Here is a 15552-nt window from a genome sequence, read left to right on the forward strand (position 1 = left end):
TGCGTAGTGGCAGGCACCTGTAATCTCAGCTACTTGGGAGGCTGAGGCAGGAGAATCTCTTGAACCCTGGAGATGGAGGTTGCAGTGAGCCAAGGTCATGCCACTGCACTCCAGCCTGGGTGACAGAGTAAGACTCTGTCTCAAAAAATAAAAATAAAAGACGATTTGACAATCTAGAGTTTCATTCGAGCTGGGCACGGTGGCACATGCCTATAATCCCAGCTACTAGGGAGGCTGAGGTGGGAGGATCCCTTGAGCCCAGGAGTTCAAAGCTGCAGTGAGCTTTGATTGTACCACTTCACTTCAGCCTGGGCAGCAGAGCAAGACCCTAAGTCCAGTAAATAAATAAAGGCTTATTCAGTAAGTCCGTAAAGAATCCAAAAGGCGGCCGGGCGCGGTGGCTCATGCCTGTAATCCCAGCACTTTGGGAGGCCGAGGCGGGCAGATCACAAGGTCAGGAGATCGAGACCATGGTGAAACCCCGTCTCTACTAAAAATACAAAAAATGAGCCGGGTGCGGTGGCGGGCGCCTGTAGTCCCAGCTGCTCGGGAGGCTGAGGCAGGAGAATGGCGTGAACCCAGGAGGCAGAGCTTTCAGTGAGCCAGGATCGCGCCACTGCACTCCAGCTTGGGCGACAGAGCGAGACTCCGTCTCAAAAAAAAAACAAAAAAACAAAACAAACAAACAAAGAAAAGAATCCAAAAGGCACCTAGTAGCACATCAAGTATCTGAGGAAAGGAAAAATAAGTTGTGAGGGAAAATAGAAACATGGATTGTTAAAGCTGTAGGGGCCAGGCACAGTGGCTCACGCCTGTAATCCCAGCACTTTGAGAGGCCGAGGCGAGTGGATCACCTGAGGTCAGGAGTTTGAGACCAGCCTGGCCAACATGGTGAAATCCCGTCTCTACTAAAAATACAAAATTTAGCAGGGCGTGGTGGCGGGCGCCTGTAATCCCAGCTACTCGGGAGGCTGAGGCAGGAGAATCACATGAACACGGGAGGCGGAGGTTTCAGTGAGCTGAGATCGCGCCACTGCACTCCAGCCTGGGCTACAAGAGTGAAACTCTGTCTCAAAAAAAAAATGCTGGGGGAATCAGGAGTCACTGTGGCCAACCGCCTCTTTTTATTGACGGGTAGACTGAGTCCCAGAGAGAATTAGTCATTATCCAAGAGAAAACATCTAATTATTAACAAAGCATGTAACCCAGTTCTCCTGAGAGTTCTGGATATTATTTCAAAAATAAGATTTAAGTTCAAGGAATCATTCCTAGACATCCAATGAATGACCAGACAGCTAAAAGACTAATCTTATTAAGGCCTGTCTCTTAGCACGTTTCCCCTGCTCAAAACCTCATGACTCTGCTTTCCATTGAATAAAATAAATGTCATTGACATCCTCTGGGGTCCACCCCAACCTATCTCTTCAGCCTCCTCTCTTATTTACCATGTATTATATCCTTCAGATGATTCCCCATTTCTTAGTGCTCCATATGTGAAGTCTGCAGAGATCCTCCTTCTCCCTGAAGTCACTGTTTACATCCGACCGCTTCCCTGAAGCCTCCACTTGCCATACCAGGGGCTTTGCTTTGGTGCCGTTGCTGTTTGTCTTTGCTCCATAGCACTTATCACATTTGATCTTCCTTTAAGCGGGTTGCTTCTGCATTGTAAGAGGCAGGGACTAACTTGTACGTCTTTTTCTCTTCCACAGTGCCTCCTCTGTGATAGGTAACCAGCTAATGTTTGTTGATTTAAATAGCCATTTACCTGCCTTTTTCATTTCTGGCCTCATTTTCCACTTCTTAAATATGTTGTATGAGTTAACTGGAAAAGAGGTTTAAGAAATTAATGTTTTTGATGCTTCCCTGGCATGACAAATATCTGGGAAAATGTGAAAGCATACCTAACTCCATTCTGGGAAGAGTGTTTACGCTATAAAATCACCTACTCTCCAGATCAAAGGAAAAGGAAGTACTTTTTCTTCCTTCAGTTGTATGACTAACTGTCTGCAGGTGGGAGCTTGAGCAGCTCGCGATTAGAGTATACACTAACTGGTGACTTGAATTCCAGAAAAGCAAAGCACTCAGAAGAGTCCTGCCTCTAAGTTAAGGGGTGAAGTCCTGAAAGGTTTTGAATGTTCATGGATTAGAAAGGTGGACTTGGAGGATGGGGAATGGAGGTCCAGCTTGAGCTGCATGGGAAGGAAAGCATTTGTTTATACCCCTGGTGGCTTACTAAAGGATTAAAGAGGCGGGGGAGACTGATATGTGACCTGACCTGGACTTCTAAAGTGGGGGCTGTTTCTCTTTCATACGACTTTTCCTGCAAAACCTTTAGAGCAGCAGAATGCCTCTATCTTCAGCAAGTAAAGCAGCCAAGCCAGTTTGACCAGCTTGAGGGAAACACCAAACAAAGCTGGCAACTCCAATCACATGCATACTAGTTACTCATTATCTGCTGGCCTCTGGAGAAAGATAGAGTAGCTCACTGATTGGATCCTGAGGTTGAAATAACTCCACATCTCTCTGTGCTCTGACCAGAGCGACAAGAAGAGTGTCTGGAATGCTTGGGAGACATTTTAAGCAGGACAGATCCAGCCTAAGGCTAGACTGCACCTGTCCACAGCCTAGACCAGGCCCATGGAAAAGAAAAGTAAAACCTTTTTCTTTAAGCACATAGAACATGTGTGAAACCCACAAGGCTAGGAAAGAAAGTGAAGTGGAGGAAAAAAGGCACTGGGACTCCACCTGGGAGTATGAAGACTACGGGAGTGTACGGAAAAGGAACCTTACGGTGCCGGATGGACTCTACAGAGAAAATGACTTGGATCCCAGGTACTGGGCCAAAGGGCAGCATCGGCCCTACAGAAAAAGGGATTGTGGATACTGGGATTTTGAGCAGAGTGAACCAAGCTATGTGGACTGTGGGGAAGCACATGAAAGTGGAAAGGGCTGTGTGTACCACGGAGGTCATGATGGTTATAGGAGTCCAGAAAATGTAGATTATGAGAGTCCCAGCCCTGGGACGAAGGATAATTCGCCCACGAGAAGCCCAGATGTGACCTCAAAAGCTGGTGGATATGGGGAAAATGGCTACCCAGACTGTAAGAATCTGAATTATAATCCTGAGGACTCTAAAAAAGCTGAACAATTGACTGATCATAGGGGTTTGGATGATTCTTCAGCGAATTTAGGTCGACCTCAGTTGTGGTATATAGACCATAGGAATGTTAATCATAATCTTGAGGATTGTCAGGAAACTAATTTTTATAATAGAGAACACAGCAATTTATATCATGTTCCTGGGAGTTATCCTAATGGGCAGCCTGTGAGCTTTTCAGATGTGAATGGGGTCAAGAAAGATAAAGAATTTATCAAATACCATGAAGGGGACACGAATGTTTATCAAAATGACAACATGTATCCCAAAGCTAAGACTCATGTCATGGATCAGGGTAATTTTGATACAGAAAATGAAGGCTATGATGCTTTATTTGCAAACTGTGCATATAAATCCCGTAATTCCAGAGGAACAGATTCTCTCCATCAAGTGGAGAATTTGGAGTATAATGGCATTGACATATCAAGAACAAAGGCACGTGGGGGCAGCGGGATCCTTCTGGATGGTCTGCAGACTCAGTGTACCACGGGAGACCAAGGAGAGCGTCATTTGGGGATTCCTCAGAGCTCGTCATTAGAGAAGAATATCTGGCATTTAGAGGAAGAGAGAAAATTAAATGGCCTAGAGACTTGGAGAAGGAATAGTTGCCTCCGCCGCACAGCACCCAGCACCCTCAGGCGCTCAGAGTTCGTGCAAAACAGGAAGAAAACCCAAGGTATGAACTCAGCCAGCCTTCTTAGGATAAAGCATAAAAATAGATTTAAAGGGTGGTTATACCAGGTACTAGGAGCACTTGTGTTCTTAAGGAACCCGGGCCCTGAACTTCTTATCAAGTGCACCTTGAGTGAGAACAACCTTAGAGATTTACTTTGGAAGGTGTTGTACAGAGCAAGAGTATATACAGTGCTAAAAATATGCAACATTCGGACAGCGCTCTCATGGGAGCTTTTATTTACTCTTCTTGTTTTTTTCAGTTGTCTCTAATCTCAAGTGTCTTTCCTTTCTTACTTTCATGTTTTTGTTTATCTTGTGGGGGCAGCAAGTTTATTATCAGGGTGTCAAGCTAAAATTCATTTTCCTGGCATGTTTTTTTTTTTTTTCTCTCAGTCTCTGCACTTCTTTGGACATTAATGGAAAAGAAGACTTGACTTTATTTTTATTTATTTATTTTTTTGAAACAAGATCTCATTCTGTCCCCCAGGCTGGAGAACAGTGGCATGGTCATGGCTCACTGCAGCCTCAACCTCCTGGGCTCAAGAGATCCTCCTACTTCAGCCTCCTGAGTAGCTGGGACTATGGGCACATGCCACCATGCCCAGCTAATTTTTAATTTTTTTTGTAGGGGCAGGGTTTCACCATGTTGCCCAGGCTGGTCTTGAACTCCTGGGCTCAAGCAAACCACCCACCTCTGCTTCCCAAAGTGCTGGGATTACAAGTGTTAGCCACCATTGCCAGGCCTTAATTTTAGTTTTAATATTTTTTTACTGCTCCTTTCAGAGCAGGGTTACCCCATAGGCAGTGTGCCCAGAGTAGCCCTGACTTGTTTTATCGATTGTTCACTCCTTGACATTCAGGAATCTTAATGATGAGTACTGACACTCTTGTAGAATCCAGAAGATTATTTCTAGCTTTCAAATCACTTCATCTCACTGAGCCTTAACTATATTATCTGTGAAATGAGAATATTAGGAGTCTTTTATCATGTAGAGATTATTTCTTTCTTGCCATTATGTCTTTTCTTCTTCAGTTCTCATAAGTGAACTTTATTTCTACTGTGTTATTTTTATAATTACTGGACTCCCTGTTAAACTTTTTGTGTGTGTGTATGCTGTATGTTGTCTTCATGCCAAACAGCCTTTCTGGTTCTGGCCAATTTTGGGGTCCAGGCTGTGACCAGAGGATAAAGGTTAGTCAGAGAATGTGAATGATCTGGAAAATCCATCTCATACCCTCCTGCTAAGTGGAAAGTTTCTCGTCTAGGTCTCCTTCAGAATGGGCTGGCTGGTTAGATTTGTACTGGGAGGCACCACAGACTGAAAAGATAAGCCTGCTGTGGTCCTGGAACAGCCAGTGGTTTACCTGGTGGTCCTCCAACATGGGCTTGACTTAACTTGAATTTCCAGGGCACCATTTTGGACCTAACAGGCTCTTAACCTGCACCTATAAAGACAAAAATGAAACGAAACCCAGCTTTAGTTGGGAGGCTGAGGTTTTTAGCAGCTAGTCATTTTTTCCTAGGTGCATTTTCTCTCTGAAATGATAGGGATTGGTAACTTCTAAATTCCTTCTTGATACTGGTTTTTGTATTGTTCCCCTTCCCTCCCCCCACATCTGTTCCTTCCGTGAACTTTGTTTCCTATCTTTAGTTCCTTATTGTATTAAGCCTCCCAACTGCAATCAAAGTGTGTTTATTCTGTTGGACTTCACAGGAGTCAAACCCTTCTCTCTGCAGTGTTGTAATGTGCCCTCTGATCTCTCTGAAACCAGCTCGGTTCCACCCAGTGTCATTTCCATTTCTACAGCTCTCTGTATCTTTAAGGACTTAACTTTTGAAAGTATATTCATATTTAGTTCACCGCTTTTTGTACCCCTAGTATCCTCCTTGACCTGTAACAAATTTTGTCTTTACTAGAAATCTTTCAGCATTCTAACATTTTTGTTAGCTCTCTCACGCCATCACCCTTCCTGAATATTACAAGGGAACACTGTGTAATTACACAAAGGAACAAGCATCAGAGTCGGCCTGCCTCGAGTTCAAATCTCAGCTCCATTTACTAAATGGCCTTAACTTGACAAAAATTAGTTAACCTTTTGGAGCTTCGGATTCTCAATTTGTAAAGTGAAGATAATACCTGTTTCATAATGAGATAGAAAAATAAAACAATCACATATCTGGAACATAGTACGTCCTCATAAATGGCCATTTCTTTGTGTTTTATCTGCCCACCTCCCTTCCCCTTTACAAGTTGCCCCACCCGCCTATCACTTCCTTGAACCCAGGAGGCGGAGGTTGCGGTGAGGCGAGATCGCACCATTGCACTCCAGCCTGGGCAACAAGAGTAAAACTCCATCTCAAAAAAAAAAAAAAAAAAAAAAAAAAAATACAGTAATCCTTATTTTGAGAGATTAGGTTCACCCTTTTAAATAAATAAAACCTAAGCACTAACTACTTAAGTTTATTCTATTTTGTCTTATTCTTTTGTTTCATGAATTTATATCTTGCCTGTTAGACTAGATTCATTCACTCAGATGGAACTAACTTTAAAAACCATCTAGTTTAACTCCACTTGTTTTGCTAGTCCTGAAGTTCCAACAGATGAAACGACTTGACTGAAACTACAGAATGCTTAGAGGACATTTCAGCTTTCCATATCCTTGCCCCAGCTCCCAGATGGAGTCTCCCTCTGTCGTCCAACTACTCCCTCCTTCGTAGTTCCGTGGCACCATCTTGGCTCACTGTAGCCTCCGCCTCCCGGGTTCAAGCAATTCTCCTGCCTTAGCCTCCCGAGTAGCTGGTGGTGTGCGCCACCACACCCTGCTAATTCTTGTGTTTTTAGTAGAGATGGGGTTTTACCATGTTGGCCAGGCTGGTCTCAAACTCCTTACCTCAGGTGATCTGCCTGCCTTGGCCTTCCAGAGTGCTGGGATTACAGGCATGAGTCACAGCACCCAGCCTATAATTAAAACTTTAAACGATTATAATTTAGATCAATTGATTTTTTGGGGGGAAGGTGGGATAGTTGTAAACGATATATAAAATGTTAAGAGAGCAAGTGGAAGGAATAAAAGTAAACCGCCTAATTAATATAAACTGAAGAAAGCGATTTTATAGAGTGGGATAGAAAAATAGCCAGAGGGTTATGTAGTTGAAAAAATTTTGAACCATCACTGTAGTGTTAATGGAAATATAATGCAGGAAACGGCCATGCTTTTATGGATAACACACAAAATCCAGAACACGCCTTCACGTTTAATGGAGAGCACTGGCTTGGGAGGCCGGTTTTGAATATGCTGCTTTATGAACTGTTTGGTCTTAAACAAGTCATTTTATTCCTCTTTGCCTGTTTCCTCATTCGTAAAATGTGAGCAGTATTATCTTGCCTCAGGAGTCTTGGTAAAATAGAACATCAGTGTGTGTGTGTGTGTGTGTGTGTGTGTGTGTGTGTGTGTGTGTAGAAAACAGCTTTTCATGTAAAGATTTTTTGACTGACATCATAAAAATTTGCTTATCAAACAGTGACAACTTATCTTTAATTATTTTACAAAAATTATCTTTGCCCTGTTATTTTACTTATGCTGCCTAAATATTAAAAAATAATAACCCCACAGTTTTAGGCTCATCAGCATACCTCGCTAGGATTTAGTGTATTTGGTGAGCGTTCAGAAATGGTGTTTGAGTTACTCCTAGTATTAAACTCACTATCCTGCCGCGTAAGGAGTTGCAGACTCCAGTAATTTGGGCACTTGATCCTCATTTGTTATCCTGTTTGCCTAGATTGGGACCTGGAGATGAAAGGCGGAAAGGGAGGCTTTTAGCTAGGTCTCCAAGGTGGAATTTCTCCCAGCAGGGACTTTACCTCAGGCTACTTGCCAAAATAGACTGGCATTACAGAGCAAAAGCCACCAGGAACGTTTTTCCTCTTGCTGTTGAGATTTAGGACCTAACTGTAATAGATTTACCTCTGAAGTTTGGTGATCCCGGAAGTCTGCTGTGAGCCCTGCAGCTCTGGAAGTTTTACACAGAGCAGGATAAAATTTCTCCAAATAGTAAAGTAGGTGCTGGAGGAAAAGCAGTGGGGGTTGGGTGGGCTGGCTGGAGTGTTGTGGTTACACGGAAAACCAGGGTTTGTGATTCCTCCAGGCAGGGCTGGGGAGGAGGTGAGCACGCGTACAGACAAATTGCCTCCTCTCAGGGTTTGCAGCAGAAAGACTGCTCTAGATGCATTGCTAGGCAGGCAGTTGTGTTTTTGCTTTCTTTTTTGCATATTACTTCAACAATGTTTTCTTTTCTTTTTTTACTTTCTTTTTTTTTTTTTTTTTGAGATGGAGTCTTACTCTGTCGCCCAGGCTGGAGTGCAGTGGCATGATCTTGGCTTACTGCAACCTCCGCTTCCTGGGTTCAAGGGATTCTCCTGCCTCAGCCTCCTGAGTAGTTGGGACTACACTACAGGTGGGCACCACTGTGCCAGCTAATTTTTGTATTTTTTTTTTAGAGACAGCATTTCACCATGTTGGCCAGGCTGGTCTCGAACTCCTAACCTCGTGATCCACCCGCCTTGGCCTGCCAAAGTGCTGGGATTGCAGGCGTGAGCCACCGCACCCGGCCCCTATTTTCTTCATCCATTTAAAGGGATTGATAGGAAAGAAACCTCCGATTATTAAAAGGTGAAGAATGTTTGAAATGGACTAACGGTAATTGGGGACTGACTGTTAGAACATTCTCGTTTTGCAGCAAATGTTCTTTTTTCTACTTTATTATTCTTTGTCATAGCAATATTATATATTCATCATAGAAATACTAGAAATGGGAATAAGTGAAAAGAAAGGAAAAAATCAGTTTCTGTCACCTCTAACACTTTTTCCAAATACGTGCATTTGAAATATTTTTCCCTTTTTAACAAAACTATAGTTCTTTCATAAACTTTTTTCAGCAATTCATGTTAGATGTAGCCCAGGCTGGAGTACATTGACACAATCTCAGCTCAGTGCAACCTCCATCTGCCAGGTTCAAGTGATTCTCCTGTCTCAGCCTCCGGAGTAGCTGGGATTATAGGCGCATGCCACCACAACCAACTAATTTTTGTATTTTTAGTAGAGACAAGTTTTCACCATGTTAGCCAGGCTGGTCTTGAACTCCTGACCTCGGGTGATCCACTGCCTTGGCCTCCCAAAGTTCTGGAATTACAGGTGTGAGCCACTGTGCCCGGCCTTATAAGAGTATTTTATTATATGGACATGCCATAGTTTATTTTCCTGGGCCCTTTTGCTTTTTTGGTTTTTTTTTTTGAGACAGAGGCACTCTGTCACCAAGGCTGGAGTACAGTGGTGTGCTCTCGTTCACTGCAGCCTCCGCCTCCTGGATTTAAGTAATTCTGCCTCAGCCTCCTGAGTAGCTGGGACTACAGGCATGCTCCACTGCTCTCTACCCAGACCCTTTTGAGGAAATTTTAGTTCTTTCTGTTTAGGTTGCTTCTAAACTTTTTAAAACATCAACCATCCCTGTATGAACATATTTGTGCCCTTGTCCAATTATTTAGTAGAATAAATTCCTAAAAATGGGCTCCTCGGCTATAAGGTTTGATTTTTTTTTTTTTTTCAAAGTAGATAAAGTATTGAGGTTTGATTTTTTTTTTTTTTAAAGTAGAAAAAGTATTAAAGTTTTAATTTACTCCCCTATCCCTCTTTGCCCTAGATTTTAACTTTTAAAATGAAAGGACTTGATAAAATTGGCCTTTCCCTTCATTTCACACAATTTCTGCCATAAATTACCTGGAATACTGTTGCATATTTGCTGTATATGACACAACTAGATTAGATTCTGTCTGAGGGATTTACTTATTTTTTTTTTTTTATTTTTTGAGACAGAGTCTCACTCTGTTGCCCAGGCCGGAGGCGCAGCCTCCACATCCCAGGTTCCAGCGATTCTCCTGCCTCAGCCTCCTGGGTAGCTGGGATTACAAGCACATGCCACCATGCCCAACTAATTTTTGTAGTTTTGGTAGAGACAGAGTTTCACCATGTTGGCCAGGCTGGTCTCGAACTCCTCACCTCAGGCGATCTGCCTGCCTTGGCTTCCCAAAGTGCTAGGATTACAGGCATGAGCCACTGCACCCAGCCTGTCTAAGGGATTTATAATTTATGTTATATTGGGTAGCATTTTATAAATGCAATCGTATTAATATGTGCAAATATGCTTAAATGTATCATTGTTCACGGTCTTATTGTGGGCAAACTGTGGCTCTAAATATGAGGTTAAATTGTGCTCTAGAATTGCACCACTTTGTTATTAGCTACCAGATGGCTACCAAAACTCAAAGGCGGAATTCCAGGTTAGAATGCATATGGTTTGCCTGCCTGGGAAAAAACTGGAGACAGAATAGCTGTTGGTCAAGAGCACAGACTCTAGAGCCAAGGTAGGTTCGGATCTCAGCTCTTCTACTTACCGGGGCAGTTACTTAACTTTTCTCCCTTCCTCATCAGTAAAATGGGGACAATAGGGTGTTATGAAGCTAAATTAATATTTGTAAAATACCTAGAACAGTGCATGACACATGTAGTGCCATATAAATATTTGTTCTCTTTTCTTTTTGACACAGGGTCTCACTCTGTTGTCCAGGCTGGTGTGCAATGGAGCTATCATAGCTCACTGCAACCTGGGAGGATCAGCCTCCCAGGGTCAGGTGATCCTCCCACTTCAGCCTTTGGAGTAGCTGGGACTACGGGCACGTGCTACCACACCCAGCTAATTTTGTTTGTTTTGTAGAGACTGAGGGTCTCACTGTGTTGTCCAGGCTGGTCTTGAACTCCTGGTTTCAAGTGGTCCTCCCGCCTCTGTCTCCCAGAATGCTGGAATTACAGTCATGAGCCACTGTGCTCAGCCAGTATGACCTTTTTTTTTTTTAAATTATTTTGTGCCTGTGAGGTTGAAAAGTATCAGTTAAGCTCAAGTCCCCATTGATCTCAACTTCTACCCCAAATCCTAGGTTCTTCCCTGAGACAAACTCTGGGATGAATTTGGTGTCTTTTCCTTCCAGACCTTTCTCTGTACACTTACATATTTTTTATATGTGTGTGTGTGTGTATATATGTATATATGTGTATATGTATATGTATATATGTGTGTGTGTGTGTGTGTATATATATATATTTTTTTTTTTTTTTTTTGAGACAGAGTTTCACACTTGTTGCCCAGGCTGGGGTGCAATGGCATGATCTCGGCTCACTGCAGCCTCTACCTCCTGGGTTCAAGCGATTTTCCTGCCTCAGCCTCCCAAGTAGCTGGGGTTACAAGCATGTGCCACCACACCAGGCTAATTTTTTTGTATTATTAGTAGAGATGGGGTTTCACCATGTTGACCAGGCTGATCACTCCTGACCTCAGAACCGGCCTCCCAAGTTGCTGGGATTACAGGCCTCACGTGAGCCACCGCACCCAGCCTATATGTTTATAGAGAAATATATATGGGTTTTTGCAGATTTTCCTTTCTTTCATCTCTTTTCCCTGTTCTCCATTTTCTTATAAAATCGTGCATTTTCTTAAAAAATTGTGGCATATTGTTGTGCACCTTTCTTCTCCCCTGGCTCATTTAAGTGTAAATGTTTGGAAGATGTGAGCGGGACATTCCTGTGAATCACTCCTGCCATCCCTGTTCCTGCTGTCCTGGGACCACCCAGCTGAAATCTGCTCTGTGAGAGCTTTAGGGTTCATTGACGGGGGGGGATGTTTGGGGTCCCTTGGTTAAGCTCTGGGTGAAAGACTGCAGAAAGAGGCCCAGGGGCAGACTAAACAGGCAACTGCTGCCAGCTTTACAGTTTTGCCTCTCATCACAAGAGATGGCTGGGCCTTTGGAATTCTTCCCTCAAAAGGGCATTCCCCATTTCCCACCCAAAGCAACAACAAAAAGGTTTAGCATGGGGTAGAAAAGGAAGAGATAATAATCTTAGATTCAAACTCCCGAGGTGGAATTTCGAGGGTTTTAGGACTAGGAAAGGACACCAAATAGAAAGGAAGGTGTTGATCCCAGGTACTGCTGGGCCTGCTGGTGCACTTCTCAGTCCAGTACGCTTAGGGTTCCAGCTCCATCCTTTAGGACGAGCCCTGCTGTGATAGCCCGGGTGACTTGCGCGATTCATATGTAAATGTGGGAAGCCTGGGGGAAATGCCGACCCTATTCAAAGGATTTTAGGGGGTTGTGGAGCATTCCAGAGCTCTGGGAAGATTCTACCCTGCCTGCTTCCCCTGAGGCCCACAGTTCCACACACAGCCAACTCTGGGCACTGCAGGTAGGTCCTGGGGTGTGGGAGCCAGCACAGAAGGAAGTGGAACAGGCAGCCTCTTCGTCCCCACTCAAGGGCACCTGGGATCTGGCCGGGAGCTCAAAATTTTCCCCATTAGAGAAAGAGCCAGCTTTCTGAGGCAAGGGAAGGGTGTATGGCTCTATTCTTTAACTCTGAAGTGTGTGTAATGGAGTTGTGGAAAGCTGTGGGCTAATGACTCCCTTCCTTAGAACTTCAGGAAGTGAGCCTGGTGATAATGTACTAACTGGAAAGGGTTGGGGGTGTCTTGAGAAGGAATGGAATCAGGACTTGGGATGGGAGGTAAGCCACAACTACTGAAGGAACCCCACAACTAATTGTTTTATCACAGGAAGTAAGTTTGTGCAACAGCCCCAGCTCCTTTAACATGTGCAGGGCTATCCTAGGAAGAAAGAGCTCATCTGCGCATTTTATTGTTCTCATAGAAAAGTGGAATTTTAGAGTCTGCACAGGGCACTTGTCTGCTTGGTACATTTTGCCAAGTGCATTTACCATCTATCAGGTGCAGATGGCATATTCGGGCCCATTGTGGGAAAAGGACCGATGTTTGTTGGGTTATTACCTTGTTTAACTCCCTCAACTACTGTGCAAAGCAAGTAGTAGTATCCTCGTTTTATAGATTGGGAAATTGAGGCCAAGAGATAAAAGTGGACATTTCCAGGGCTCCCCAGCTACATAGTGGGGAAGTGCAAGATTCAAAGCTTCTTTTTCCACCACAGCTGGCTGAGGGTGAAGGCCGCCTTCTCCCGCTTTGTTGTCCGAGATACTAAAAATTTTATTTTTTTAGAGATGAGTGTCTCACTATATTGCCCAGGCTGGTCTCAAACTCCTGGGCTCCAGCAATCCTCCCATCTCAGACACCCAAAGCGCTAGGATTACAGGCATGTGCCACCACGCGTGGCCCAGATACTAAAATTTTAGAGCAGATATTTTTATTAGAATATATGTGGCATAAAGGAAAAAGTTTTTATTTTTTATCGTATTTTATTTTTTGAGACAGAGTCTCGCTCTGTCGCCCAGGCTGGAGTGCAGTGGCACAATCTCGGCTCAGTGCAAGGTCCACCTCCCGGGTTCACGCCATTCTCCTGCCTCAGCCTCTCGAATAGCTGGGACTATAGGCACCCACCACCACGCCCGGCTAATTTTTTGTATATCTAGTAGAGATGGGGTTTCACCATGTTAACCAGGATGGTCTTGATCTCCTGACCTCGTGATCCGCCCGCCTCGGCCTCCCAAAGTGCTGGGATTACAGGTGTGAGCCACCGCGCCCGACCAGGAAAAAGTTTTTATACTTAACAGTCATTTCAAGCCAGACTTTCAAATTTGACTTAATCTTTGAAAACTCTCTTTGAGTGTTAATAAATGTTTGTGGCACCTGAAGGTCACCTGTATCTTCAGAAATACCTCGGGTTGCCAGGAGCAGTGACAACATGCCTGTAGTCCCAGCTTCTTGGGAGGCTGAAGTGGGAGGATCGCTTGAGAGCCCCAGGAGTTTGAAACCAGCCTGGGCAACAGCCCCCTCCTTTAAAGAGAGAGGAAGAGAAAGAGGAGGGAAAGAAACACCTAGGGTTTTATTAAAATTGCAGATACCCCAGTCCCACCCAGATTTGCTGAATCTGAATCCCAGGGGTGGTGTCCAGGAAACTGCAATTTAGTGAAAACATCCCATAGGGGTTTGTAGTTTGGGGTTTTAAAAATGTTTGGGGTTTTAAAGGCTGCTCAAGAGTTTATAAACCCCATTTTCCGGGGGGGAGGGGAAGGCATGCTGGTAGTTAAAAAGAGCTGTTATTGTTTTTCTCCATTTTAAGGAAATAAAAATCTAATCCATAGGCTGGCTGGCTTCTGATTGATGAGTAAGTGCTTGCTGGTACTTTGTGCTTTCAACTACTATAATTAGTAGAATTTTGATTCTCAGGAGAGTACACAGTGGTTTCCAGGGAGTTTTTAAGATTTGCAGCAAAATAAGCCCCTGACCTTTTCTCATTGAGATTCCAGGCCTGGGAAACCAAATGGTGCAGGATTAAGTACACAGGATTTGGATTTAAATATATTTAGGTTCTAAATCCACAACTGCCATTTACTCACTATATAACCTCAGACAAATTTGTCAGCCTCTCCAAACCTGGATTTTCTTACCTATTAAATGGGAGTAATAATACCTACTTAAAAATTCTGATGTGGGTATAAAATGAGTTCAGGGATATAATCTGTAAAGTACCTGGCATGTGATAGGAATTCAGTAAATGTTCTCCTTCTCCAGATCTTTTTAGTCTTGTATTTAAAATGAGTTTCTATTCTCAACTTGGCACTAATGAGACCAAATTTGGGATTGAGAGTCTGTTGCTTTGAGATCACAAAGAAAATTTAAAACAAGGCTATTGAAAATAAATTTTACATATAACACAGTGAATTTAGAATCATAATTGAACACTGATGAAATGAGGGTTATGCTTCAAGTTTTGCCATTCATGCTACCAAAAAGTTCCAGAAAGAGCTTTTTCTGTCTTTTTAAATTTTATTTTGAATAATATCAAATGTATGGAAAATTGCAATCATACAATGAAACTCCTGTATACATTTTATACAAATTCACCAATATTTAACATTTTGCTGTTTTTATCTCATTCTCTCTCAATCCCCACTCTCCACATGCAGTTTTTTTTTTTAATGAACTAAGAGTGCATTGCATATATTGTGCCCCTTAATAAGCTTCAGTGTGTATTTTGTATGAACATGGATTTTTTTTGAGACAGTCTTGCTCTGTCTCCCAGGCTGGAGTGCAATGGCGCAATCTTGGCTCACTGCAACCCCTACCTCAGCCTCCTGAGTAGCTGGAAATACAGGCAAAATACAAATTTTTGTATTTTTAGTAGAGATGGGGTTTCACCATGTTGGTTAGGCTGGTCTTGAACTTCTGACCTCAGGTGATCCGTCCGCCTCAGCCTCCGAAAGTGCTGGGATTACAAGCATGAGCCACAGCACCTGCCCAGACTTTTTTTTTTTTTTTTTTTTTTTAAACCCAAACTGGAGTGCAGTGGCACAATCTCAGCTTACTGCAACCTCTGCCACCCAGGCTCAAGCCATCCTCCCACCTCAGTCTCCTGAGTAGCTGGGACTGTAGGTGTGTGCCAGTCCATGCCCTGCTAATTTTTGTATTTTTTGTGGAGATGAGGTTTCACCATGTTGCCAGGCTGGTCTTGAACTCCAAGCTCAAGTGATCCACCAGCCTCGGCCTCCCAAAGTGCTGGGATTATAGGCATGAGCCACCATACTTGGCCTAAAATGGTGATTTTTCTGACTCCATTATTTCTTCTCTTATTTATCAGCTGACATTCTACCATAAGAAAGGGCTTTCTCTTCTCCCCCCTTTATTTATGTACTTTTATCTATTATCAATA

At 43.4% G+C, this 15552-nt stretch overlaps 1 protein-coding gene and 1 long non-coding RNA gene across 3 annotated transcripts in view; one reads left to right on the plus strand and one right to left on the minus strand.

Moving 5' to 3' along the window:
• The window catches only part of DNMB (dynamin binding protein), a 122518-nt gene that overhangs the window by 72774 nt on the left and 34192 nt on the right, over positions 1-15552 (plus strand). Inside the window, exon 1 of one of the 2 annotated variants that reach the window (XM_011735678.3) lies at positions 1034-3833. The exons of the other annotated variant lie outside the window; for it this stretch is intronic. Coding sequence (XP_011733980.1) covers positions 2681-3833 — 1153 coding nt within the window. The 5' untranslated portion in view covers positions 1034-2680. Of the gene's footprint in view, positions 1-1033; positions 3834-15552 lie in introns of those variants that run through there. 2 annotated transcript variants of the gene reach the window in all.
• Positions 3580-7506, minus strand: LOC105478406 (uncharacterized). Its single transcript, XR_985294.3, has 3 exons — positions 7468-7506; positions 5198-5278; positions 3580-3705 (listed from the first exon to the last, which is right to left on the minus strand). It is a non-coding gene; the product is annotated as an uncharacterized lncRNA (long non-coding RNA).

This window comes from Macaca nemestrina, chromosome 9 (genome assembly GCF_043159975.1).
Source record: "Macaca nemestrina isolate mMacNem1 chromosome 9, mMacNem.hap1, whole genome shotgun sequence".
NCBI lineage: Eukaryota > Metazoa > Chordata > Mammalia > Primates > Cercopithecidae > Macaca > Macaca nemestrina.